The sequence below is a fragment of the Triplophysa rosa genome, unplaced genomic scaffold (assembly GCF_024868665.1).
Source record: "Triplophysa rosa unplaced genomic scaffold, Trosa_1v2 scaffold1_ERROPOS16897594, whole genome shotgun sequence".
Lineage (NCBI taxonomy): Eukaryota > Metazoa > Chordata > Actinopteri > Cypriniformes > Nemacheilidae > Triplophysa > Triplophysa rosa.
The window spans coordinates 56,846-83,746 of NW_026634214.1; the positions used below are offsets into that span (position 1 = coordinate 56,846).

General features: G+C 44.8%; 1 protein-coding gene across 1 annotated transcript in view; it reads right to left on the minus strand.

The window, feature by feature from the left end:
* The window catches only part of atp6ap1a (ATPase H+ transporting accessory protein 1a), a 49,826-nt gene that overhangs the window by 6,248 nt on the left and 16,677 nt on the right, over window positions 1-26,901 (minus strand). Inside the window, exons 4-6 of the mRNA XM_057327263.1 lie at window positions 723-916; window positions 327-370; window positions 156-241 (exon numbers count right to left, since the gene is read on the minus strand). Coding sequence (XP_057183246.1) covers window positions 156-241; window positions 327-370; window positions 723-916 — 324 coding nt within the window. The remainder of the gene's footprint in view (window positions 1-155; window positions 242-326; window positions 371-722; window positions 917-26,901) is intronic.

Genomic DNA, 26,901 nt, shown 5'->3' on the forward strand with positions numbered 1-26,901 from the left:
TTGTAATCATTTGGTTTGTCAGTTACCTTTCCCTTGTAATTTACTATTGTTCACTGCCTTCTGATTTTTGTGATACAGGCCACAGGCCTGACACTCAAATTGGAAAGTTTGATTGTTGATGTGTAAGTGCACACAACTCTGTGGAGACGTCTCACCCTTGATGGCTGAAGCGCTGTGAACACAGCGGTGTACGGCACAGACTGAGTCTTCATGATGCTGATCACCTGACCAATCACTTCATCTACAAGAAACAACATCACACCATCCACTGTTGATCCATGCTTCAGGTTGACAATAAACAACTGCAGTGTGAATTGGATACGCACCATTGCCAATGAGAATCTCTTTAGCAGACATCATCACATCAGCCCTGCAGAAAGAAAACAGCTTTAAAGACTTTGGATTTCTTTTTTTGACTTTATGACAGTGAGCATGCTCTTAAATACTGCCTTTCCCAGATTTCATGATATATTTGGAATGAGCTGAAATTGACATAACATGCTGAAAGTATGATTTCAATGGATTGCAATGTGTTGATGCTTTGTCTGTAAAAAATGTAGGTGGGTTGACAGGTACAGTAGGCCAACCGTGCAGAACAGCGATGTAGCATGCTACTGTTGTGCATTGGTGCAGCAAGCTTTAATACGCTACTGTTTAAAATATTGGGCTGTACACTGTTGGCTAGTATTCCATCATGAATGTAGCCAATATAACAAGTTTACCCGCCGCTGTAAGGGAGACGGAACACCAGCAGGGCGGCGACAGATGCATTGAGCCGCAGCTGAGCAAGGGTGTCTGGGTTCATGTAGAGAGGTGCCGTTTCAATCTGATTCTGAAGCAGAGTGCAAACTGATGCGGCCGCGGTCGATGACACAGATGGCAGCCACAAGGAGGACGATGACGACCGCAGAGCCCCCTGCAAATGTGACCGGTGAACAAACACACAAGACTTCATTGTGCTTTCCATTTCATATAATACAGACAAGACTCGGGTTGCAAAATTCCAAGAATTTCCAAAGGTGGAAATGTCCCATATGAATGAATGGAAATAAACTTTAGGTTAGCATATGGGTCAATGGCATGACGCTCAATTTTTGTGTCACTGTGGTTTAATTACATTTAAAAGGGTTAAAATTTCCAAATAAATTTGTAAATTACTTGCATACATTCTCTTTGGCGAATGTGTCCATTCATGCCTGTCAAATGTTATTTTAAATTGAAATGTCAAATAGTGTAACAATGGTTACACCATTGGACTTCTATCACAAACCTTTCTGTTAGGGGCCAATTTAGTCAAATATCACTAGTTTATGGGCCTTTTCCACAACTTTAGAATTAAATCTCTGAAAGTCCAAGATAAATTATGATAAATAAGATAATTATGTTCCTCAGGTCAAGATGTGTGGCAGGAGAACCCAAATGCAGGCAGGCAGTGATTAAGGGGTTAACTCAAAAGACTTTATTTTAACAAACACAAAACAAGGACCCGCGATGGGGTAAAACAGCAACAAGAAAATAATAAACAAGCACAGAACGAAGACTGACTAAACACTAGACTGAATAAACACTTGACAAACTAAACTAAACTAAACTAAACTAAACTAAACTAAACTAAACTAAACTAAACTAAACACTTACTAAGACGATGACACAGCAGGAACAGGCAATAACGCTAATGCTGGACGAGAACAAGACAACTGAAGATAGCACACGCAATGACCGACACAGGACAATGAAACATGAGGGTATTATATAGGGAAGACGGACAAAGGATAACGACACGGGGCAGGTGTGGGTAATTAAACACTCAGGGAAAGATAACGAGGAAACGAGATGGCGGGAACAGAGACGAGACACTGGAGAGAACGTATATTATTGTCAAAAGGACAATAATATGTTTCTCTCCACACATAACCAAAGGCTTTGTCATGACTCTGCTACAGGACCAAGAAAAACATGACTAAATGAAGCAGAGCCATGACACCTCAACATTAGTTGAAATGTTTGGATTGGAGACTGGCGCAGAAGTCAGGAAATTGTTGAACAAATTTGTTGTTTTTGTTTTATTGTGCACAAAAATATTCTTCTCGCTTCATAAAATGAAGGTGGGTCATTCCGTATCAACTCAACCAGAGGTCCCTGGCTCGAATTTTAGATTTTTTTTCTATTCTTACAGATGCAAGACCAACATCAGTAGTGATGAAAGCCAAAACATTAAATGCCACTGATGAATGGTTATTAAGTAATCAATTAATTTGTAGAGGGAGTTAAAATGAAAAGTTTCACTCTAAATTTGGAGCCAAATTAGAGGGGGTAAAAATGACATGAGAACTATTCCAGCATCATAATTTTATTTTTACACAGAGATCGGTATATCTGTTAGTAAATCTGTTAATTTTACTGATACAGAACAATTGGATTATGAGAACATATATTACGCCAGTTAAGCTGAACAAAATACATCTGAATATTCCAGACACATGCACTAAATGTTCAGTCGATAAAGGTACTCTTCTGCATTGTATGTGGAGTTGTCCTAAGGTACAAGAATTCTGGAAGGAGGTGGTGGTACTAATTTATCAAGCGATTTCTGTAAATCTCCCAATGGAACCAGAAATTTTTATTTTTGGAATTATTTCAGACTATATTGTACACCGTAGAAGCACTGGTAAATTGATTGACATATATAGGTATACTTCAGGCAAAGCGATTAATTGCTTTGTATTGGAAAAGAGTAGAAATTCAGTTCCCTTTCTGTCGGTCTCTCGACGTTGTGTCGAACCGACAGATGGGGTTCGTCCTTGAGAACGAATCGCTTCCGACTTCTCTAGAAAAGGCCAATGAAAATTGGCGAATGAAATTTGCATGCTGAACTCCGCCCCCGGAAATCCGGGTATAAAAGGGAGACGGCATGCCTCATTCATTCACCTTTTGTTCTTCGGAGCCTTCGCTCGTGATCAACAGACTTCGCTACAAGACTGCCGGATCTACGACGTGGTGCAGCGGACTGTCCCTTCCTGCAGCGACTTCCCCTGGGCGTCTCGGCGGTTCCAGAAGTGTTCGAGTTTTTTCTCTAAAAGAGCAAATTTCTCCAGCGTGGCATGTCCCGCTGTTATCTTGGGTGCAACACACTCATCGAGGAGGGGGACGGACACGATATCTGCTTCCAGTACGCTGGGGCAGATATTGTGGATACGTCCTGCCTGCACTGCGGGCGGCTGAAGATTCAGACGTTGCGTCAAGGGTGGATGTGTTCCCACGGGACTCAGTCACCACCTTGTCTGCTTCCCGTTCCGTGATGGCAGGACTACGGCCCTGCCGCCCGCTACGGCGAGCAGCGAGGGTGATATGAGGATTACTGTGAGCGCTAATCCGTCAGCCACTGGCTCGCGGACCGTTCGCACCTCGCTTTGCTCGTCTGACCGTTCCCCATAAGACGGTCCGCCGTCTTATTCCTCAATTACGTATCGGACACGGTACGTGATGATGAGGTGTCTGTTGCAGCATCGGAGGGTGACTTACTGGCATCAGACTCCGACGATTCCTTGAAGCTCCCTCCCTCGGGGGGTCGAGATCAGGAAGAAGCGGACGTCGAAATGTCAGCCATGCTTTCCCGGGCCGCCGGCTTTGGGTTGCAGTGCACCGCACTGCCTCTCCCAACGCTCGCGGCTGGATACACAGTACATCGGGCTTGAGAGCGGCTCCAAGCCGCACTCGCCCTCAGTGCCGTGTTCCCCCAGAAGTGCATGAGGAACCTAGTACGACCTGGAACGCCCCCTTCGGCGCATACACGTCAACTAGTTCAATCACCCTTTCTTCCCTCGATGGTGGGGCAGCTAGAGGATACGTCGATGTCCCCCAGGGGCTCGACCTAGACTCCCGTCCAAAGCACGTAGGCTTTTCGGCATCTGAGGTGTCGAGAGCTTACTCTGCTGTGGGCCAAACTGTCCCCTCTCTCCACGCTATGGCCTTCCTGCAGGCCAATGCACGGAGAGAGCTCCACGAGGGTAAGACCGACCCAGCGCTTATGCAGGAACTACGCGGCTTCACCGACCTCGCTCTCGGGCGACCAAGGTGATCGCGCGGGCCCTGGGTCAGGCGATGTCCACACTTGTGGTCCAGGAGAGACACCTCTGGCTGAACCTTGCACAGGTGAGTAACACTGAGAAAGTCCGCTTTCTCGATGCACCCATCTCGCAAGGGGGGCAGTTTGGTGATACTGTCTAGTTCGACAGTTAGGGAGCAGACAGAGGATATCAAGTATGTGCTCCCCAGCCACGACTCGACCGCCCCCTGGCCGCCGAGATCCTGTGCACCATCTGCTTCCCAGCAGCCCTGGTCCTCTTCGAGACATCGAAGAGGAGACCACCACCCCGTCAGCAGCCGCGGCGAAAGCCAATGCGGCCCTCATGGGAAGACCCCAGGGAGATCGAGAATACCTTCGTGCCCGATCCCAGCCATTCCTTTGCTGGTGGTCGATCCGGGACGGTTCCTGCCCCGTCCCAACAGCCCATTTCTAAAAGTTTTCTCCCTCTCTGGGCGTTTATCACAGCCGCTCTCACCCTCTACACGACGGTGTTTGGCAACTCGACGTTGCGTCACGGCGAGACCCAATGTTGAGGATAATCAGCAGCCTAAGCACTCTCAATCGACGGAGCTTTGTGCCACATCATCGTCTGGGTATTATCACAGCCCTTTTATCTCACCCTCTACACGACGGTGTTCGTCAACTCGACGTTGCGGCAAGACCCAATGTCGAGGATAATCATCAGCCTAAGCACTCTCATTCGATGGTGCGTTGTGCTACATCATCGCCAGGCAGGTAAAACTGCAGAGCCGATCTTCTCTCCGGGGGTCCCCCCCACGGCGAGGGATCCGTACTGCCAGCCATCGAACCACCCCCGGGAGGTCGATGATGCAGAACGTACCCCTAGCCTCCCTGTCAGTCCCTGGGAGCCTGACAAGAGCTTCCCAAACCGTCACGGTGACTACGGGATACGGTCCGTCTCGGCTACGCGATCCAACTCCCCGGACGCCCGCCCAAGTTTCGGGGCATCCTCTTAACCTCAGCAGAGGCAAGGATGCCCCGTGCTTCGGGCCGAGGGCGCAACCCCTCTAGTGAGGAAGCGATCGTGCTCGTCCCTCTAGCCGAGATGTTCAACGGGTTTTACAGCCCGTACTTCATCGTCCCCAAAAGAGCGGGGGTCGCTAGATCTGCGTACCCTGAACAGGCACCTACTCAAGCTGCCGTTCAGGATGCACAAGCAGAAGCGCATCCTGGCATCTATCAGATGTCAAGATGGATTCATGGCAATCGACCTGAAGGACGCTTACTCTCATGTCTCAATTCTCCCTCGTCATTGCCCGTTCCTACGGTTCGCTTTCGAGGGTCAGGCATATTAGTACAGAGTCCTCCCCTTTGGTCTGTCCCTATCCCCACGAGTCTTCACGAAGATCGTGGAAGCCGCCCTCACTCCCCTCAGGGAGAGAGGTGTGCGGGTACTAAACTATCTCGACGACTGGCTCATTTGACACACTCGTGAGATCTGTTATGTACACACATGGACCTAGTGCTTCGGCACCTAGATCGATTGGGACCACAGGTCAACCGAAAAAGAGCAAGCTCTCCTCTGTGCAGAGCATCCTCTTTTTTGGTATGGAACTCAACTCTGTCTCCATTACAGCGCGACTGCGCTCAGTCAGTGTTGAACTGCCTGGAATATTTCAAGCAGTCACCGGGAAGAGGCTCCTGGGCACATGGCATCCTTGACGGTAGTGATACCCCTCAGGTTGATGCACATGAGACCGCTCCAACACTGGCTACAGAGTCGAGTTCCCTGGAGAGCGTGGCACACCGGCAGCAGGCGGATGGTGATTACGCTTTTCTGCCGACGCACCCTAACCCCTTGGTCTTCAATGACCTTTCTACGGACGGGGGTCCCTCTCGGGCAGGTCGAGACGCGTCAGGGTTGACAGATGCCTCCCTGCAGGGTTGGGGTGCCGTGTGCAACGGGCACGCAGTGTCGGGGCGATGGACGGGCCACCGCCTGCGCAGGCATATCAAATTGCCTAGAGTTGTTGGATGTGCTACCCGCACTGAAGGGGTTACAACCTCTCCTGCAGAACAAGCACGTGCTGGTCCGGTCGGACAGCACAACTGCCATAGCGTATTTAACCGCCAGGGTGGCGTTCGCTTACGGCAGCTAACACGACTCGCCCGACGCCTCCTCATGTGGAGTCCGCAGGTGAGCAGATCCCTGCGAGCCACACATATCCCAGGCGACCTGAACCAGACAGCCGATGTGCTCTCTCGTCAGTTGACGCCTCGCGGAGAGTGGCGACTCCACCCCCGCGCAGCCATCTCATTGGGTACAGTCCGGGCGGGCTCAGGTAGACCCATTCACCTCCCTGGACACCACCCATTGCCCGCTAAGGTACTCCCTGCCTCGGCACGGATGCTCTAGCGCACAGCTGGCCGTGGGACAAGCGGAAGTACATCTTTCCCCCAGTGAGCCTCATTGCACAGACCCTGTGCAAGGTCAGGGAAGAGGAGCATCAAGTGTACTAATTGCGCCATACTGGCCCAACCGGACTTGGTTCTCGGAGCTAATGCCCTTGACGACAGCTCCCCCCTGGCCGATTCCCGTGACGAAGGACCTGCTTTCCCAGGGGAAGGGCACGTTATGGCATCACGGGCTAGACCTCTGGAACCTCCATGTCTGGCCCCTGGACGGAAAGAGGAGATCCTGAGTGGCCTAACCCCTGCGGCGGTTAAGACCACTACTCAGGCTAGGGCCCTGGCCACTAGGCGACTATACGCCTATAGTGGTGCCTCTTCTCATCCTGGTGCTCTTCTCAGAGAGAAGACCCGCAGAGTTGCTTGATCAAGTGGTTGCGGTCCTCCCGGAGACTCGAGAATAATCTCTCACCTTCCACACTGAACGTGTATGTAGCCGCTGTTGCCGCTCATCACGACCCAGTTGCTGGTAGTCTCTAGGACAGCACAACCTGATCATTTGGTTCCTAAGGGGCGCGGGAAGGCTACCACCTCACCCACGCTCCGTACCCTCTTACGACCTTGATGCGGTCCTGGAGCCCCTCGGAGATGCCGCTCTTTCTCACTTCACAATGAAGACGGCTCTCGGGAGGACGCTCAAGAGGGTAGCAGACCTACAAGCATTCTCCGTGTCCACAGATTGCCTGGAACTTGGGCCTGGTGATTCTCACGCTATCCTGAGACCCCGTCCCGGCTACGTGCCCAAAGTTCCCACCACTCCCCCGAGACACCAGGTGGTGAACTTACAGGCGCTCCCCACCAGGGAGGAAGACCCAACCCCATCCGTGTTGTGTCCAGTACACGCATTGCGCCTCTGCTTGGACCGCACGCAGAGCCGCAGAAGCTCTGAGCAGCTCTTTGTCTGTTTTGGAGATCAGCAGGGAGGGCTGTCTCAAACAGAGATTGGTGCACTGGATCATGGACGCCGTCACTATGGCGTCCCTGTCCTAAGATCGCCTACGCCCACTGGGTGAGAGCTCTCTCCACACGGAGTACAGCCTCCTCGTGGGCACTGGCTCGAGGCGCCTCTCTGGCAGACATCTGCAGAGCTGCGGGTTGGGCTACACTCATCACCTTCGCGAGGTCCTACAGCCTCCGCGTAAAACCGGTATCGGCTCGAGTCTTGCAGGCATCAGGCAAGACTGGCGGCCGGTAGGGTGTACGCCTATGACAGTACCTTCCCCCCTTTCTCCTAAGGGGTTCAGCGTACTACTAGCCTCCCTTCTTCCCCCACTGGTTGAAGAACAGGCACTCCATCCATCACTAGCAAGCACCTCCTGCGGGCGGGCTGGGCAGAGCAGCCCTGCCCCTTAGGCCGGGTATATCCGGAGTTATTCGCAACATAGCTCTAACCGGACCTAGTGCTACCAGACGTTGCAACCCCCCAGCAGGGCGGTTCCGTCTGATGTATCCTCATACTGGTTCCCACCTTGGTAACCCATGACCTCCTTAGGTGGACCTCCACCTCGCGGTTAACTCCTTCAGTCCGCACTTCTTCCCATGAGCTCTCCCCTATCGGTGAGACCATGTGGGTATCTCCACTAGACTCCTCCCTCTGGTAGGAAGTGGTCTCTGTAGCGCATCCCCCACTTGAGGAAGTAGCGCTTACCCAGTGGCCTTACGGTACCGGGCGGCTTCTCGCTGTTAGAGAAACAAGGCCACCACCTATGAGGCCGAAGGCAGGGGCCTTCCCACCTTTCAAGAAAGCTCTGGGACCCCCTACCTACCCACTGGTAGGTTACAATTTTGCGGTAGCGCTCACGGCTGACACGCCCAGGCCAGTCACCGTCGCGGTTACGGTTGTAACCTCGGTTCCCTGATGGAGGGAATGAGACGTTGTGTCCTCCTTGCCACAACACGTGCTGTCCACTGCAGCAGTCGTGAGAGGTCTCAGGTTCCTCAGAACTAAGGTGAATGGATGAGGCACGCCGTCTCCCTTTTATACCCGGATATCCGGGGGCGGAGTCCGGCATGCAATTTCATTCACCAATTTTCATTGGCCTTTTCTAAGAAGTCGGAAGCGATTGGTTCTCAGGGACGAACCCCATCTGTCGGTTCGACACAACGTCTCGTTCCCTCCATCAGGGAACCGAGGTTACAACCGTAACCGAGACGTTCTTCCCTCAGGCCATCTACCTCTTGAACAGTTAAATGTTTTTACACACCGTGCAATTAATAACTCTGCAATAATAATTAAGTGAAATATTAATTATATCCTCCAGATAATACACTATCTATTTTTATACAACTTTTTCTTTAAATTATATTTCATTCATTCTGCTGTATATAGCACATACCTTGTACTACAATAGTCTATTCTTATTTTTTACTTGTACATATTTACATACATACATAGCTTTACACTCTCTATATCTTTATCTTAGGTTTATTGTATTGTATTTCTTAATTTTTTATACCCATAGGCCCTTATTTAAATCATTGTGTACTGTATTCTATTGTGTTATGGTCTCTGTGTACTGTTGTTGCTGTTTCTGTGTTCTGGATGCTCCTGTCACCAAAACAAATTCCTTGTATGTGCAAACATACTTGGCAATAAATCTCTTTCTGATTCTGATTCTGAAATGCCGTCTATCACACAGTGGATCAATATTATGTCTTTCTGTTTAGCTATGGAAAAGATAACATACTGTATACCTCAAAAGGAAAACTCTCATCTTTTGAGAATATTTGGAAACCGTTTGTATCCTTTATTTCTAACCTGGATCTAATTAAGATTGTAAACTTGGTTGATGGTGACTAGATAACATCATATTGAATAGAATCCTTCTTATTTCTTTATGTCCTCCCTACATTGTTTACCCTTTGTATATATGACTTTTTCTAATTCTCACTATTGAACTATATAAGTTATTTGTATCAACCTGTGCCATTATTATTTAGTTATGTAACTACTTACATTTATTTTTATGCACATGTATACGGGTAGATGTCCTTCTGGGGGCGTATTACAGAAAGATCGTAACTTGAAAATCTTATCCTATCTGTTTGGTAACCATGGTAATTTCAGTTAGGACAAAAGCCATTACAGAACAGCACTTCCTAAGTGCATAATCTTATTTTAACTACAGATAGGAAAGGGGTATTACAGAAGCGTCTTAACTTGACAAATAATCTTTGTAACGGTCTTAACTTTAGGACAACCCCACAGCTGTCCTAACTTCAAAATGATTTAAAAAGAACAGAAAACCGCTCACAATTGCGCTGTCCAACAATGGCATTACATTTATGAATCATTCAAAATGAAGACCGGAGATGTTTAATGGAAGAAAGACTCTTGGAGGACCCTGAAGATGGGTTACAATTTGATGACAAAGCACTTATAAGTAACGTTTTAGCATTGTGTTTGCGTTGGCGCTTGCTTGTTCCCCCTTACGTTTTCTTCATCTCCCTTGCCTGTAGGGTCGCTTTCTTTTTTGTTTCGCTTGCAAGGGTGGTCAACTTTTTCTTCATAGCCTCAGCTGTACGGTTAATGCCGGACACTGCAGACACATTATCCACAACTCTTGCCCATCCCTGTCGTTGTCTTCGTGAGTGAGCGAGGGTGAAAACTTTCCAAATAGTATCTGCTTTGCCTTTTCTACCAAAATTATTCAAGTTTCTATTTCCTCGGCACTAAAATGAAAAGCTTGCCGGTTTAGTTTTTTATATTTTGTTTACCTCATCAGCAGCTCGCAGTGTTGGTTGCTTGGTAACAGAACTGAAAGTGGATTGCCGAGCTTGATGGGATTTCCTAACTAGAGATAAGATACGATTTTGTAAGATAGGATAGGAATCCCAAATCAAGATAAGATTTGCTTCTGTAATATGAATTTGTGAAAAATCCTAATTTAACGTATCATATCTTAAGTTAAGACCTCAGATAAGAAACTCCTACCTCCTTTTTAATGTAATTTTTATTTTTTATTTCATTGTTTCCCTTTTCTTATTATTATCATCAATATGCAAAAGAGATCAGAATATTTTCAATTTGTAATATTTTTTCATTTTGTTATCATGAGTCATCGCAATAAAAAAATCTGTTAATTTTAGCAATCCTTGATGCATTTTATTCCAATGGTGACAACTCAAAAATGAAGCAAAGGCATTTTTGTGTTCTTTTTACAAAACAAGAATCGTTAGAGATACCTTAATGTCCTTTTAGATTCTTGTACTTGACCAACCTTTCTTTTGGGAACAACATATTTAAAGCCCTATAAGGTTCAGTCCTAGAGATATGAGGATCTAAATATGGCTTAATGAGAAAACACATTTTCAGTCATCAAAAACTAAATTTTGGTCATTTTTCAAAAATCTGGTACTTAATTTCTTTTGAAGAGGAATGTCTGAAGAACAAATAATGTTGAAACTGGAAATGTATCATTTTTCCTTCAATCAAAACAACTGCATTGAACATGACCATTTCAGTGTTCTTTTGGCACTAGGGCTGGTCCAAATACAATTTTTGGAGCTTGGAGCTAGTAATCAACATTGAATATTCGAAGCTTCGGAGGGAAGGGGGTGAACATATTCTTCTCTCTAATAAAGGCAGGAATCTCTGTGTCTGTCTGTTTGCATTTTTATTATGTCGAGAACCATTAATCCAATCGACTTCACGCGTGGCGCGTGTGTTGCTGCAGACCCAAGGGAGTGCAGTGTCACATTTTGGTGCAATATGGACACACGACATGTTTAGAATTAGTAAACTTTTAATAAACTACAGAACAGCGCGAACCGGAAGTGGCGCTCCTCACGTTAAATTAGTTCTGTTTTATTTTTAATGTCAAATTATATTTCCTTTAGTTTCTGTATTAAAGGAGACATCAGATGAAAACCCCACTTTTTCTGTGTTTAAGTGCTATAATCGGGGGTCCCCGGTGCATCTTGCAACCCAGAAAATGTGAAAAATAAGAACCCAGTAAGTTTGTTTTGGTGTGCCTTTCCCTTCAAGCATGTGAGAAATCGAGCCGTTCAGATTTCGCTCCGATTGTGAAGTCCAAAGCAGATTTTATTATAATGTTACCGCCCCTTAATCTACACAGTTCCACCCACGGTGCTGCCACCATTGTTGTTTTCACAAGCGACAGCAGTGCGTGACGCCATGGCTAAAGTTCGTTGACAACATGCAATGTAGTCGCTGCACAGAGTCCAAAACTAGGAAGAGACAGGAGTGGATTTATTTTATTTTTAGTGGAAATCCATCAGAAACCATGAGTAAAAACCTGCTTGTTTGCGCAAATCACTTCAAACCGGAGTGCTTTTTCAACCTGGGACAGTACAAGCAGGATTAGCTTCAAAGTTGTTCCTCAAGAGGGATCGAGACCGACTGAATGAGACAAAGCTGCCGATGTAAGTAATATTTATCAACAGTCTCAATTGACGTAAATGTACCGTATATATAGGAGGATAACATTAGCATACGATAGCGAAGGGAGCTAAGTCAGTCACGGGCTAAATAGAACATTCAAAGCCAGTGTTAAACTTACTGTATATAAGTGCAGATGGACACTTGGAGTTTAGCTGTATGAATGTTAATACATTATGTGCGTTAATATGTTTAGCTGCGGCAAGCTGTTTGTTTTGCTAATGAACAGGGGTGAACACTGGGGTTAGTTTCGTTTTAAACGTCTCAAATCATTCGTGTTTAGGCTGAAAAATCTGTCACAGCAAACTAGCTCTCACGTTGTGTGTGTAACGTTATAGTACTAACACGTGCCGGACAGAAGGGGGGTGGGGTTCGCTGTAACTCATTATCAGTTAAAGAGACATGCACCAAAATGGGTTGCTGTTAGCCATTGAGTGTTTTTAAGCAAAATATGTTCCAGACATTTCATGAAGACCCTGAAGACATTAACATTATTGACAGGAGTCACAGTAGCAGTTTTAAGAACACGGCCCCTTTAAGAGCTGCCGCTCTACACAGATCTGATGCCCTTTCCCATTTTCACAACTCTTTGCATTCATTTGGGATTTAATTTAACACGTTGAAATCTGTGCATACGAAAATGCTAGACAAAACGAGTGTCTTTTTCATTCAAGCACGAAAGAGAACTTAATACTGGTGCGCTGTCTGACAGAGATTCACTGATTCAGCCTTTAGCTCGTGACTGTATACACCAGACGGGACCGCAGTCGCGTTGCGTTGCGTTGTGCCACATCCCACAGCTAGAAGCTGTCTATCTATACTGAATGCGTTTCAAATCACACTAAAATGATTTAAAGGCCTTTACATGAATAAGAGCATGATTATATAATGTAATGCTAGACAAAGGATGACCAAATAAATGGATGCTGTGTTATTTGTGTTAAATATTTTGTTAATCTGTAAAAAAATGAATCGCATGCGTTAACGTTGAACATCCCTAACCTTTCAACAAGTTCTGTGTATCACTTTAGGGTGGACAGATGGACGATGTGCACTCAGATGAATTTCAATGATGTTTTAATGACTGGTATATTAATGTGAAGCAAACAGGTAATATGAGTGAGTATACTGTATGTCCACAGGAAAACAAACAGGTAACATCCACGGGAATAATCATATGGTCTGAACTAGTGAACACAAAGAAACAACTAGACCTGACAACTCGCAAAGACAATGGGCAAACATACAGTGAACATAAGTCTTCATTTACTCCCCACATCTGAGCCGCTGAAGACGCTGTGGATTAGTTTTATTTTTCAAAGGAATTTGCCGAAGACATCAGGTGAAGTCACTTTACACCGGGCTGCTTTACAAACTAATGTCAGTAAAATGCTGGATTCATAATGGGTCATGTTTTCACTTTTTAAACATATGACGCGTTTGCAATTTATAAAAACAATGTGCACAATCTAAAGACATAACGCGTTTGTGCATTCACTCATAGAGAGCATGTTTTCTACTTTTATAGATATGACGCGTTTGTTCTGTGAAATTTCACTTATGAAAGCAATGTGCACATTGTACAGAAATGACGCGTTTGTACATTCACTCATAGAGAGCATGTTTTCAGTTTTTATGGATATGACGCTTTTGTCCGTTCACTCAGAAACAATGGGCACTATTTGAACAATCTAAGTGCATGGTCTAAAGGGCAAGGTGCAAGAGCACTTAGAGCATGTCTGAATCCACTTTTGCTAGGTTAAGAACAGGAAAAATGGTCAGTGCGCCAAGTGCATGGTCTAAAAGTGTTGTCCCTATTCGCTTAATGAGTCATGGGTGTGTTTTGGGCAAAACGTGCAGTAAACCAATCAGAGTCTCATCTCCCATTCCCTTTAAGAGCCAGTTGCACTCGTGCCATGGCGAATTCGCTATTTACAAGGCCGGAATTTGCAAGAGCAAAGATGGACGCTTCTCCATAGAGGAAACGCATTTGCTCAATCGTTAGGATACATCTACAGGACAATCTACAGGACAAGCCGGATTTTTTATCTTTATGTACACAATAATAATATTTTACATTGTAATCCATTTATTTTTAATATTTGGCTTTTTGTGTGCTGCTGCACATTCCTCTGTGTGTAATAAGCAGAATGTACATACACTGTGCTGTGCACCCGCCTATAGCAGCATTTTACTAATGCGCTCTATAAATAACAAAAAAATATTGCGCCTTTGACTTTAGACCAGGTTTCAGTCGGTCAATGGCGCAGTCTATTTCAGTTGCCTCAAAATAGCAAAGCGCCAACAATGCGCCTGAACACACCTCGTTTTCAGACCAGCCCATGGGCGCACAGATGCTTTTGCTATTTAAACAACGTGGCGCAGGACGTGAAAATGAAAACTGCGTCGAGCTGTAACTAGCAAAAAACACTTGCGTCGCGCATGCCGCTGCATTGCGCCAAGTGTATAAACCCGTGTGTTCAGATTTTAAAGGGGAGGTGCCACAGTGTTTCATGCATTCTGACATCTTTACAATGTTAAAGGTGCTGGCTTCTCATACTTGACATGGTCAACTTGTCAAAAAACGAGTTGGACATATGACATAGTATTTCTGTGCTCGATACACTCCCCCAGCATTCGTATAGGTTTCGGAAAGTTTTTTTCTAACATGAAATTCTCTTACGCCAATGCATTCCTTGCAACCGATCTGACACAAAACCGCTCCGAACAATAGGCCGGTCGGTATCGGAAACAGATGAGTGATCTAACAAAGATTGTTTGCACATGCACACTTTCACACACTAGAAGGCCTCCGTTACACTTCTGAGTTCTGATCGATCTGCGTGTTGAACTGATGAGGTGAAAATGATGCCATACTGTTTATTGCTTATTATTGCTTAAGCTCATGAATATGGTAATGCATGGTGCTTCAATGAAAATAGGCTTTTTCGACTTTATAACCACCTTTATAACCATAACCACCTGGCATATGACATCAAAGAACTGCAAGAGCAATTCAAAAGCAAACAGAGCAGTCGACTCTCTCTCGCGAAAGAAAAATAGAGCAAGTTCAGAGAGTAAAAGAAGACTGTGGCGAGGGGGGCGTGGTTTAGCGAGGTCTGCGGCGGGAGAGAGAGCCGGGAGACGAGCGGTGAGTAAGTGGAGCAAGTGCAAACAATCAACACCTGTGTCTCGTTCCAGTAAGGGCGCGGAGAGACCGGATATAAGGACCAAACGCAACACACACGAGGAGAGAGAGACGGACTGAGCACTGCCTGCATTCACGAACTCTTACCCGGTGGAGATCACTCGGAGGACTATACTGGATTCTTACTGACTCTCAGCGTGCTGAAGGAAAAGCTGCTTGTGTTTTGTGTTTGTTGGATTGTTTACCTCTGTTGTTAATTGAGAATAAAGCCCGTGTCAGTCCAGCCAACCCCGTCCTCTTCCTTCCTGACTACTGAACTCGTTACACTGGTGCTGAAACCCGGGAAGGAAGCAGGTGTTGATAATGCAGTCAACATCGGGCATGCCGTTTGCGGAGGTCATCTCGTCCCTCGCGGTCCTCCATCGGACTGACCAGGAGCGCCGCTTCCAGGTGATCCTCCAGGCCCAGCAGGAGGACCGTGAGAGGTTCCGGAGCTGGATGGACCAGGGGGTTCGGGTGGAAGCGGCTGTACCACCGACACACGCCACGCTCCTGCTGTTGGCCAAGATGGGGCTGCAGGATGACCCTGAGGCGTTCCTCGAACTCTTCGAGAAGACTGCGGAGACCAGCGGCTGGCGCCCGGAGGACTGGGCGATGCGCCTGCTGCCATTACTCTCGGGGGAGGCGCAACTGGCTGCCCGGCCACTGCCCGTCCAGAACCTCCTGGTCTTCAACGACCTCAAGAGGGCCATCCTATATAGGGTCCTTCGTGATGGCCCAACAGCTCTGGGACTCCTGCCGCAAATCGACCGCGTGGTGCTGGAGCAGTTCATCGCTCGGCTACCCAAGAGGATGGCCGAGTGGGTCCAGTGCCACCGTCTGACGTCGCTGGACTCAGCCATCCAACTTGCAGAAGACCAGATGGTGGTGTGCCCCGGGGTTGGCGAACCCCTTCCAGCTGTCTGTCCTCTTCAGAGGTCTTGTCTCCCTCTCCTTCTCTCTCTCCTCACCCTATCCTTCTGCCTAGGTCCCATCCACCTAGTCTCATCCAGAGCTCTGCCCAGGGGATTCCAGGACGCCAACGGGTCGACCCTCTCTTCACGCCCTCCACTTCCCGCCACCAGGATGGGCCGGCCTGCTGGCGTTGCGGGGACCCGGACCATTTTATCGATCGGTGTCCAGTGATGGAGGTGGGGACAATGATCCGGGTACCCGACGCCCCGCAGGCTGCCCCCGGTCACAATGGCTGGTACCAAATACCTGTGAGGGGGGGTACATACCTGGCTCTGGTGGATCAGGCTGTAACCAAACCTCTATCCATCAAAGCCTGGTTCGGCCCGGGGCATTGGATAATAGCCGCATGGTACAGGTACGGTGTGTACACAGGGATGTGGTGAAGTATCCTTTAATGCCCGCCGTCATCCAATTCAGGGGACAAAAGCATAGAATAGAGGTAGCGGTTAATCCGCACCTCCGACACCCGCTGATTCTGAGAACTAATTGGCTTGCTTCCGCGGAATTATTGGGGTACTTATGTGCGGGTGTCGCTTAGGGAACGGAGGCACAGGGAGACGACGCTCTTGTGCAGGCTGAGGAGGCTGAACCGGGACCGCCGGCGTCTGCTTCAGGGGAATCGAGCGGTATCGAGGGGCTGACTTTCCCCTGGAACAGTCCCGGGATAAGTCACTCAAATTTGCTTTCGACCAGGTCCGCTGTGTGGACGGTCAGCCTCTCCAACCCGCCCGACCGCGTTCCTACCCATATTTTGCAATTATAAAAGACCAGTTGTATCGAGTGACCCAAGACGCTCAGACAAAGGAAGATACAACCCAGTTGTTAGTTCCATGGGGCCGCCGGGAAATGCTTTTCCAGGCGGCACATTGTAATCCTATGGCGGGACATTTAGGACAGACAACGACACAAAATCGCCTAATGGCCCGATTCTTTTGGCCGGGCATTCACGAGAACGTGCGTAGGTGGTGCGCCTCGTGTCGTGAATGTCAGTTGGTAAACCCACCGGCCTCCCCAAAAGTGCCATTGCACCCCTTACCGTTAATGCAGGTCCCCTTCAATAGAATTGGTATGGACCTCATCGGGCCATTAGAGCGATCAGCGAGAGGACATCAATTTGCACTAGTCCTGGTGGATTATGCAACCCGAAATCCCGAAGCTGTGCCGCTCCACAGCATCTCCGCTAAGAGTGTTGCGGAGGCACTGTTTCGTGTAATCTCCCGCGTGGGGATCCCCCGGGAGATCCTCACGGATCAAGGCACGGCATTCATGTCACGTACATTACGCAAACTTTATGAATTATTAGGCATTAAATTGGTTCGTACCAGCGTTTTCCACCCCCAAACAGACGGCCTGGTCGAGTGGTTTAATCGCACGTTAAAAACCATGATTCGTAAGTTCGTTCACGAGGACGCCAAAAATTGGGATAAATGGTTGGAACCCCTCTTATTCGCTGTGCGAGAGGTCCCACAAGCCTCCACGTTCTCCCGCTTTGAGCTTATCTTTGGACGCCAGCCCTGAGGGGTTTTGGACGTCCTGAGAGAGACTTGGGAGGACGGACCCTCCAGCAGCAAAAACGAAATTCAACATGTCTTGGACCTGAGAACAAAACTCCATACACTGGGGCAGCTATCTATGGAGAATTTGTTACAGGCTCAGGACAAACAAAGCCGGCTGTATAACAGGGGAACCAACTTACAGAAATTTACACCGGGAGAAAAAGTGCTTGTATTACTCCCAACATCGAGTTCCAAATTTCTAGCGAAGTGGCAAGGGCCGTTTAAGGTCACACGGCAAGTTGGAGATCTCGATTATGAGGTAATACGATCAAATAGGAGCAGGGAGCACCAAATTTACCACCTCAATCTCCTTAAAAAATGGCAGGAGGCGGAGTCAGTGATGCTGGCGACGGTAATCAGTGGAGAGGATGATATGGTACCAGAAGCGAATACGAAGTCACGATCACTCGCTCTGGCCCCAGGGGGAGATCACCTCTCACCCTCCCAGCTCACGGACGTGGCTAAGTTGCAGGCAGAATTTGCAGATGTGTTCTCGCCCCTACCTGGTCGAACGAACCTCATTCAGCACCATATCGAGACGGCGCCGGGCGTAGTAGTTCGTAGCTGGCCCTATCGTTTACCTGAGCACAAGATGGAATTAGCGGGAATGCTGAAAATGGGGGTAATAGAAGAATCCAACAGTGACTGGGTGAGCCCGATAGTTTTGGTCCAAAACGGATGGCTCGGTCAGGTTCTGTGTGGATTACCGCAAGGTGAATGCGGTATCGAAGTTCGATGCCTATCCAATGCCGCGGGTCGACGAATTACTTGATCGGCTAGGCACGGCTCGTTTTTATTCGACACTAGACTTAACGAAAGGATATTGGCAGATCCCCTTATCGCCGGTATCTAAGGCAAAAACAGCCTTCACCACGCCATTCGGATTACACTAATTCGTGACACTTTCGTTCGGGTTGTTCGGAGCGCTGGCCACCTTTCAGTGTCTCATGGACCGTATCCTCCGACCCCATATGGCATATGCCGCTGCTTACCTAGATGATATTATCATTTACAGCAACGACTGGCAGCAGCATATCCAACACCTAAGGGTGGTCCTGGGAGCGCTGAGGGCGGCCGGTCTCACGGCCAACCCGAAGAAGTGTGCGGTTGGGCGGGTGGAGGTCAGGTATCTGGGCTTCCATTTGGGACGTGGACAGGTGCGGCCCCAAATTAATAAAACCACAGCTGTTGCGACGTGTCCGAGTCCTAAGACCAAAAAGGAGGTAAGACAGTTCCTGGGGCTGGTGGGATACTACAGGTGCTTTGTGCCCAACTATTCGGACCTCACCAGCTCGCTGACTGATCTTACTAAAAAGGAAGCACCAAATCCGGTCCAGTGGACGGAGCAGTGCCAGCAGGCGTTTACCCAAGTGCAGGCTGCTTTGTGTGGCGGGCCGCTCTTGCACTCTACTGACTTTTCTCTCCGTTTGTTGTTGCAGACTGCCATGTCGGACAGGGGGCTGGGTGCCGTCCTGGCCAAGGAGGGGGGGGGGGGGGTGAGGAGCGGCCGGTGCTGTACATTAGTTGCAAGCTCTCAAAGAGAGAGACTAAGTACAGCACCATAGAAAAGGAATGTTTGGCCATCAGATGGGCCATCCTCACCCTTAGGTACTACGTCCTGGGCCGAGAATTCACCCCCTGTTCGGACCACGCCACCCTGCAGTGGCTCCACCGCATGAAAGATACCAACGCCAGGATCACCCGTTGGTATCTGGCATTACAGCCTTTTCAGTTCCAGGTGGTCCAGAGCAAGTGCAAACAATCAACACCTGTGTCTCGTTCCAGTAAGGGCGCGGAGAGACCGGATATAAGGACCAAATGCCACACACACGAGGAGAGAGAGACGGACTGAGCACGGCCTGCATACACGAACTCTTACCCGGTGGAGATCACTCGGAGGACTATACTGGATTCTTACTGACTCTCAGCGTGCTGAAGGAAAAGCCGCTTGTGTTTTGTGTTTGTTGGATTGTTTACCTCTGTTATTAATTGAGAATAAAGCCCGTGTCCAACCCCGTCCTCTTCCTTCCTGACTACTGAACTCGTTACAAAGACACTTTGAAGAATAAAGGACAGCAAATAGTTCTGGGGCACTTTTGACTACCGTTGTATTTTTTCCTACTATGGTGGTCAATGGGGGGCAAAATCTGTCTGGTTATAAGCATTCTTCCAAATATCTTTCTCTGTGTTCATCAGAACAAAGAAATGTATACAGATTTGGAACAACTCGAAGGTGAGTAAATGATGACAGAATTTTCATTTTTGGGTGAAGTTTCCCTATAATAGGTATCATTACAAGCCATAGGCAATTATGAAAAGGAACCAAAACACTTTAACAGTGATCTGGTCAAGAAAGTACACATGATGAATTAAAGTATGATGAGTTGAAGTTAGAAAAATAGTTAACGGGACAGCCCGCTAAACTCTATTCATGTTACAGGGCTCTCAAGTCTCACGCATTCACCGTGAGACACATGCATTTTAGTCTGTTCACACGCTCACATGCAGAGGTGGACAGTAACGAAGTAAATTTACCTGAGTACTGTACTTAAGTACACTTTTTGAGTATCTGTACTTTACTTGAGTATTATTTTTTCTGAGTACTTGTACTTTAACTTAACTACATTTGAAAGACAAATATCATACTTTTTACTCCACTACATTTATAAAAAGGTCCAAAAGTAGAAAATGGTTTCAATGCAGCGGGGTTTCCTGTGTGCGCAATTAATCTGGCTTGCGATCTGCCAGGACCTTTTACTGTTGCCAAGTATTTCAGTTTTTCTAAGCTAGCGGTTTACCGGCAAGCTTTGAATGGCCATTTGGCTGATTTTTTTAACGCAAATCTGGCAACTCTGGGATCTTCCCCGCTAAACTAATGTAAACGTAGGCGCTGCTACACCATTGATAGCGCTCTAAAAAGGCAAATAGAACAATAAAAGACGAAAAAGGCACATGTTAAAGTGTGGTGTAATCATCTGTGGGTTACGATCAGTCAAAGATCGTAGAAACATTGTCATGAAAATGATCAGCATAACGGCTAACCGGTAAAAAATCATCACATACACCTTCAGCTACGCGTGCGTGTTAACTTCTGATCTGCTGCTATATCATTTAAAGCGATTTGGAAAATGAATGATGTTTTAACTGAAGTAACTATAGTTGAAGTATTCCTGTGGAAATAAAAACAATAGAACCCTGCCCAAAATACAACAGGAAATGTAATGGATTTAATGGTTATAATGGGAATTGTACTATGGATACTTGTTGTCTACTTGTATGTGATGGATTCTATTGATGGGATGGTAAATCCTATTGGAATAAAACCCAAAACACACTACAAAGAGGAATTTAATTAAAAAATCTCATTCTAATTGTTTTTTTACAGCAGGGATGGTATTTGCAGTAAAAACACAGTATCCACAAATTTACAATTTTCTAAATATAGGAACCATACTCCAATTAATAATCTTTAGTAAAACCACAGCAACTAAAAATACCATAGTTTCATTATACTAGCTATAGTTTATGTTTGTAGTTAAATTATGGTAATACAAATGGTAATAAATCCAACAAACACATGGCTTCTACACTACTATTTACAAGAACCTTACTACTTACTGGTAAATTGCTGCTAAAACTGGTAAAGGGAATATACAAAATAAAAGAACACTGCTCATAAATACATATAGGCCTAGGGGGTTAATGAGGATAATTAGGCTAAATGATCATACAGGATTATATCTAAAATAAACATATGTGCTAAACATATAAAGCTCTTAAAGGAGTTGCTCACTGCAAAATTTGCCCCCATTGACTTTCCATAGTAGGAATAAAAATGACTATGGAAAGTCAATGGGGGCAAATTTTGAAGTGAACTACTCCTTTGATACCACTGATACTGTGAGCTAGAGCTGAAGATCTTTGCCCGAACCCGACGGACCTGACGTGACCCGACAGTTTCGGTCGGGTTCGGGCTTAATTTCTATCATTTTACAAGGGCTCGGGCCGGGCTCGGGCTTGCGCGGTAAATGAGCGGTCATGTGATGCGTTCCGATTAGCGCGAGAAAGATGCGAAAATGGATGCTGAGGAGGTGAAACGGAGGCTTGCCTCTGTCGATTACGTTTTGGTTGCACCTGCAACTAAAGCAAAGTCTGAGGTGAGGAAAAGTTTTGACCATGTGCATAATGAGAATAATGAGCTAGTGGGATATGTGAGATGTTACGATGTTACAGAGGACTTATTTTATTTCTTTGTTCCAACTTCCAAGTGGCCTATAGCCTACGTTAGTCATTAATAAATTATGTTAAAAGATGTATAAATGACGCATTCTTGACAAAAGCTGTGTGCGTGAGCACATTTGAATAGCCTAATGTCGGGCTGTAAACGGGTTCGGGCTTTTAAAAAGCTGTCAATCAAAATGTACTTGTCGGGCTCGGGCCGAATTCTGTCGGGCTCGGACCCTGTCGGGCCTATCCTTTAAGGCCTGATTACAGCTCTACTGTGAGCTACTTAATGTATTCAGTACGTTGCTTCAGAGGCATAAGTTATAAGACAATAAAACAATGCACAACTGACATAAAGGAAATGTACTTTTAATAATTAAGTACTTTTAAAAGCACGTACTTCTGTACTTTTACTCAAGTACGAATCTGTCTTTACATCTTTTACTTGTAGTGGAGTAATATTTGACCAGTAGTATCTGTACTTTCACTCAAGTAAGGAAGTTGTGTACTTCGTCCACCTCTGCTCACACGTATGTCTCATGCTGATAAATAACTGATAGCTTATTGAAATGGTGAACTGCTATTTTAGTTTTAGTCTATTTTGAAACAACAAGTGAAACTTGATTTCCGGCTGCATTGAGTCTATAAAACAAGATGCGGACTTGTGGACGCGAATCCTGTTATTTACACGTCATCTGGCTGTTCTGAGTGAATAAACTGCACAGTTTAACATGCTACACGCGTGATGCTCATGGATTTGTCCGTGTCTGCGCTGTCTGAGGACATGAACACATGAACTTCATCTCCAGAGTTACTCTGAGAGTTTATTTCACAAAGATTTTATTCTTTGAGTGAAGAAACAGACATACTAAAAAATAAGCGTCTTCCGGCAACCTGCCAAAATAAAAGTCTGGTTAAATCAGTATTTTATGTGGACAAATATATTACTATTTAATAGTAAAAAAAGAAACTAAAACTAATTTAGATAAACTAAATGCATCATGCATGAGCTGAAGTTAGTTGTTTATCTTTGAAATTATTCTTTCTATTTTTATTAATGTTTCTTATTTATACATTTGTATTATATTGCATTTTGAATGTAATCTGGCAATGTAATGTATTAAATGGGTTAACCCTTTAGGCGCCAGGCTTTTTTGGAAAACATGCTGGATTTTGAATTTGTGGTTTGAAAGGACTTAAAGATAAAGATCTTCTGTAAATTAGAAAAATGTTGGGCATGACCAAAAGTTTATGTGGGGTGTAAATATACTAATCTAATTTGCATATTATGACATCATCCGGGGCGGCCAACTTGAATTTCATAATATTCAGGAAATAGTAGATATTGGATTGATGTTTGAACTTATTTGCATGTTTTTTTACTCTCTGATCCTTATTCCAAATGATCAGGAAAAAAGGAAATCAACAGTAAAACTATTAGTAACTATAGTAAAATTATTACTATATTACTGTGCCATAGTAAAATGCATGTACCTATTTTTTGATCAGTTGACCAGCTATCTGCCCAATCAGCTGCCTCTACCTCTAGCAACAGCTCTTCTATGGACACTACGACCACGTTCACCCCTGCCACCCCCATCTCCGTTAGGCAAAGGGTCGAAATGATCGCTCGTTTGTGCTTCGTGAACATTCGCGCCTTGCACGGCAGCACCATTGCGCTGCACAGCTGTACCGGGAGACGCGCGGTGATTAGACGATCGATCGCAATTTCCAAAAGGCAAATATTCCCCTTCAGAGTCAGAATCGGCGAATAACATTCGCAACACACCCTCGCGGTACAACCTTTTATTAGCAATTTGGCAATTTTCTCTCACAAATCTCACAATTTACTCTGACACTCTGAACTGAACTGCTTCCGCTTCAGTGACACATGATAGCTCACTTGCTCTGCTATTTGCTCGAACACTTTGAATGGGAACATGACGTCATTTTGGTCTAGAATCGAAGTACTACATGTCTGCCATCTAGTGGTATGGAATACAAATGAGATATTACACCATATTAGGATCTACAGCCTATTTTATGAAGTATGACGTCTTCACGCAATTCTGCGACTTTGGCGCTTAGAGGGTTCACTTTTCACAGATATTAATGTATGCAATTTCAGCAATAACATTTTATTTTTCTTAAAAGGAAAAAAATTAGTTGTCCATTTTAAGAGACCTGTCTTATTTTCTCTTGTATATTTAGTATTGCTCTTTAATAAAGAAAAGTATTTATTATCCGAATACCCGATTAATCAATGGAAAAATCTGTAGAATATTCGATTACTAAAATAATCGATAGCTGCAGCCCTAGTTAACATGATGGTGAGCCTTTTTTGTTCTACTTCCGTGCCCTGTCAGATTCAGTTTAAAAAGAGGACGAAAAGCACAGTTTGGGTCCTAGCCTCCCCAACTTCTAGATTTATTTATTTATTTTTTGATGAAAGCTTTAAGACATCAATGACATATGTTGACATGACATCTATTTGTAAGCAAGCTTGCCAAATAAAAGTGATAATAAATTATATAAGATATGGTCTGCTGAAATGTCTTATGTTTCATATGAGTGAATAATATAAAGTAAGCAATAACTGTATCAATGACACTACCACAATTTTTACTATTTCTGTTATTATTACTATTTCAATGTTTGCTGATGTGCAAATCTCATTTTCCCACCTTAAACATACAGTCTGCATCTTTGTCCAGTTGGTTGAGGCACTCTAGTGGAAACATGACTAAAATGCAGTCATTTTGTGTTCAACTGTTTTTTAACATAAAGTCCTTACAAAATGAAAAGTACATTCCGTAAAAATAAAACCTTGGTATCTTTAATATTTAATATTGACTGAATAAGGCCATGTCTAAGATTAAAGTTATAATGATTGATGCATTGTACGTCAATATTTGTTAACTCATAGACCTGAGCGGCGAGAACACTAAGGGGTGAGCGCCCTCTTGAGGAAGACGCTATATCGCAAAAGCGTATATTTACACACATTCATGAAGCACAATGCAAAGCACACATATTTTTGTGTGCATGAAATTACAGTTACAGTTCAGATAAAGTATATTTAAGGATTGTGCATTTGTAAATAAAGCATGTGCGAATTGCTGTGTATGTGTGAATCTCTTGCATGCATTTGTGGATTGATGATTGTGTGGATCTCTGACGTGCATTTGTGAATTGTAGTGCGAGCATGGTTTTCCTGCCAGCATTTGTGGATTGTTGTCCGTGCATTGGTAAATTACAGTGCGTAAATGTGGATCTTTTATGTGCATTTGTGGGAGGTTTTGATACTGTTTTCACCCCATACCGGAGGTACGCCTGCCCTGAACGCGATCGCAAAGGGACGCATGTTTCCCATTCATCACTTCAGTGCCTGAAATTAGTCCCCAGCTGGGTAACTTCCAACGTGACGCCTCGTCTATTCAGGAAAACCCATGCAAGATCAGCGGAGACTCACGGTGCAGCCAGTCACCGTCTAATTTGTTTCGCCATAGTTTCAAAATGAACAAAAAATCTTTTTACACTTTTCATAATAACATGTTTGTGCCGTTGTTTCTGGATCTGATTCGCCAAAGCATGCATCTGTCACTCAGACTTTTTTCTTTCATAAAACAATAGCGACTAGCATCATTTTGTATAAAATTTATGTCTAACAACAGAAACGTTTTCAGTTGTATTAAAATACTGCAAGTTCAGAGATTAAACACATGTACGTCGCGATGACGTCACAAACATGTTAATTAGTACGTAACATCATCTTGCACCATAGTAACAGGCAAAAATAGATTATGACGGATATTTTACGAGACTGTCTGTCAATGCTTTAGCGTAGATTAGAGAGCTGTAAACTAAAATATTGATCTCGTCAGACTAGTATCAATCAGATACCAATAACAGCACTGTTAACGATTTCCTTGTATTTTTACAGTAAGTTACTGGCAGCACGGTTGCCAGCAAGTTACTATATTTTTATTTACAGTGCTGTACTGTAATACATTTTACAGTACAAAAAATATTACTGTATAGCTACAAAACAGTACTTTACTGTATTTTTACAATATTTTGTAATTTGTCTATTTTTACTGTATTTGTATTATACTCTAATTTACTGTAATACCTATATTGACACATTACTACTATTTAATACTTTTTGGCAATAATTACTATATTAGTTATTCATATTACAAAACTGCTATACTTGACATTATGAATCAAAAGGCAATCCAAGCAATGTTTGCATCAAACATATTTTTTATTGAATCATTTCATTGAAACAAAAAGCATTAAAATATTTTTTAAAAATTAAACATATGAAACAGTATTGAAGTATTATGTATTATATTAATAAAAACTGAATAACGACTATGTATATATTACAACATTTAAGTGACTATAAATTTAAACATTACACATCAAAAGAAACAATAGCAACAAAGTAACAAGTGTCATTTAACTCTGGCTAAGAGAACACTGGTCTGTAGTTTAAAATGTTCCATTTAAACTTCATCAAGGACTAAACTGTAACATTTAAATCTCGCAAAGAGAACACTGGCCCGTAGTTTGACATTTTCTATTCAAAGTTCATCAACGACTAAACTGTAACATATTTAACTGAGGTAAAGAGAACACTTGCACATAGTTTTGAATATTCTACTCCAATTTCATAAAGGCCTGAACAGTAATGCATTAAACTGTAGCAGATAGACCACTGGCATTTAGTTTGAAGTCTTCCATTCAAACTCCATCAGGGACTGCATGAAGCTGTTCACATGGGGGTTAATGGCCACTGCCTTTCTCTGCACCACCTTCCCTGTCTTTTTGCTTACTCCCTGTCTGGATGTGCATTTTTTCCCATCTTCAGGGTTGATTCTGGCCAGAAACCTGTTAGCAATATCATACACATTAAGTCAACAAATATGCCTATATTTAATATATTTACAAATATGCCGAAGATTCAAATACACTCAACTCATCCTTGAATTTACTCCTATCCTGAGTGTAGTGTGAGGGTGTGTGAGTGTAGTGT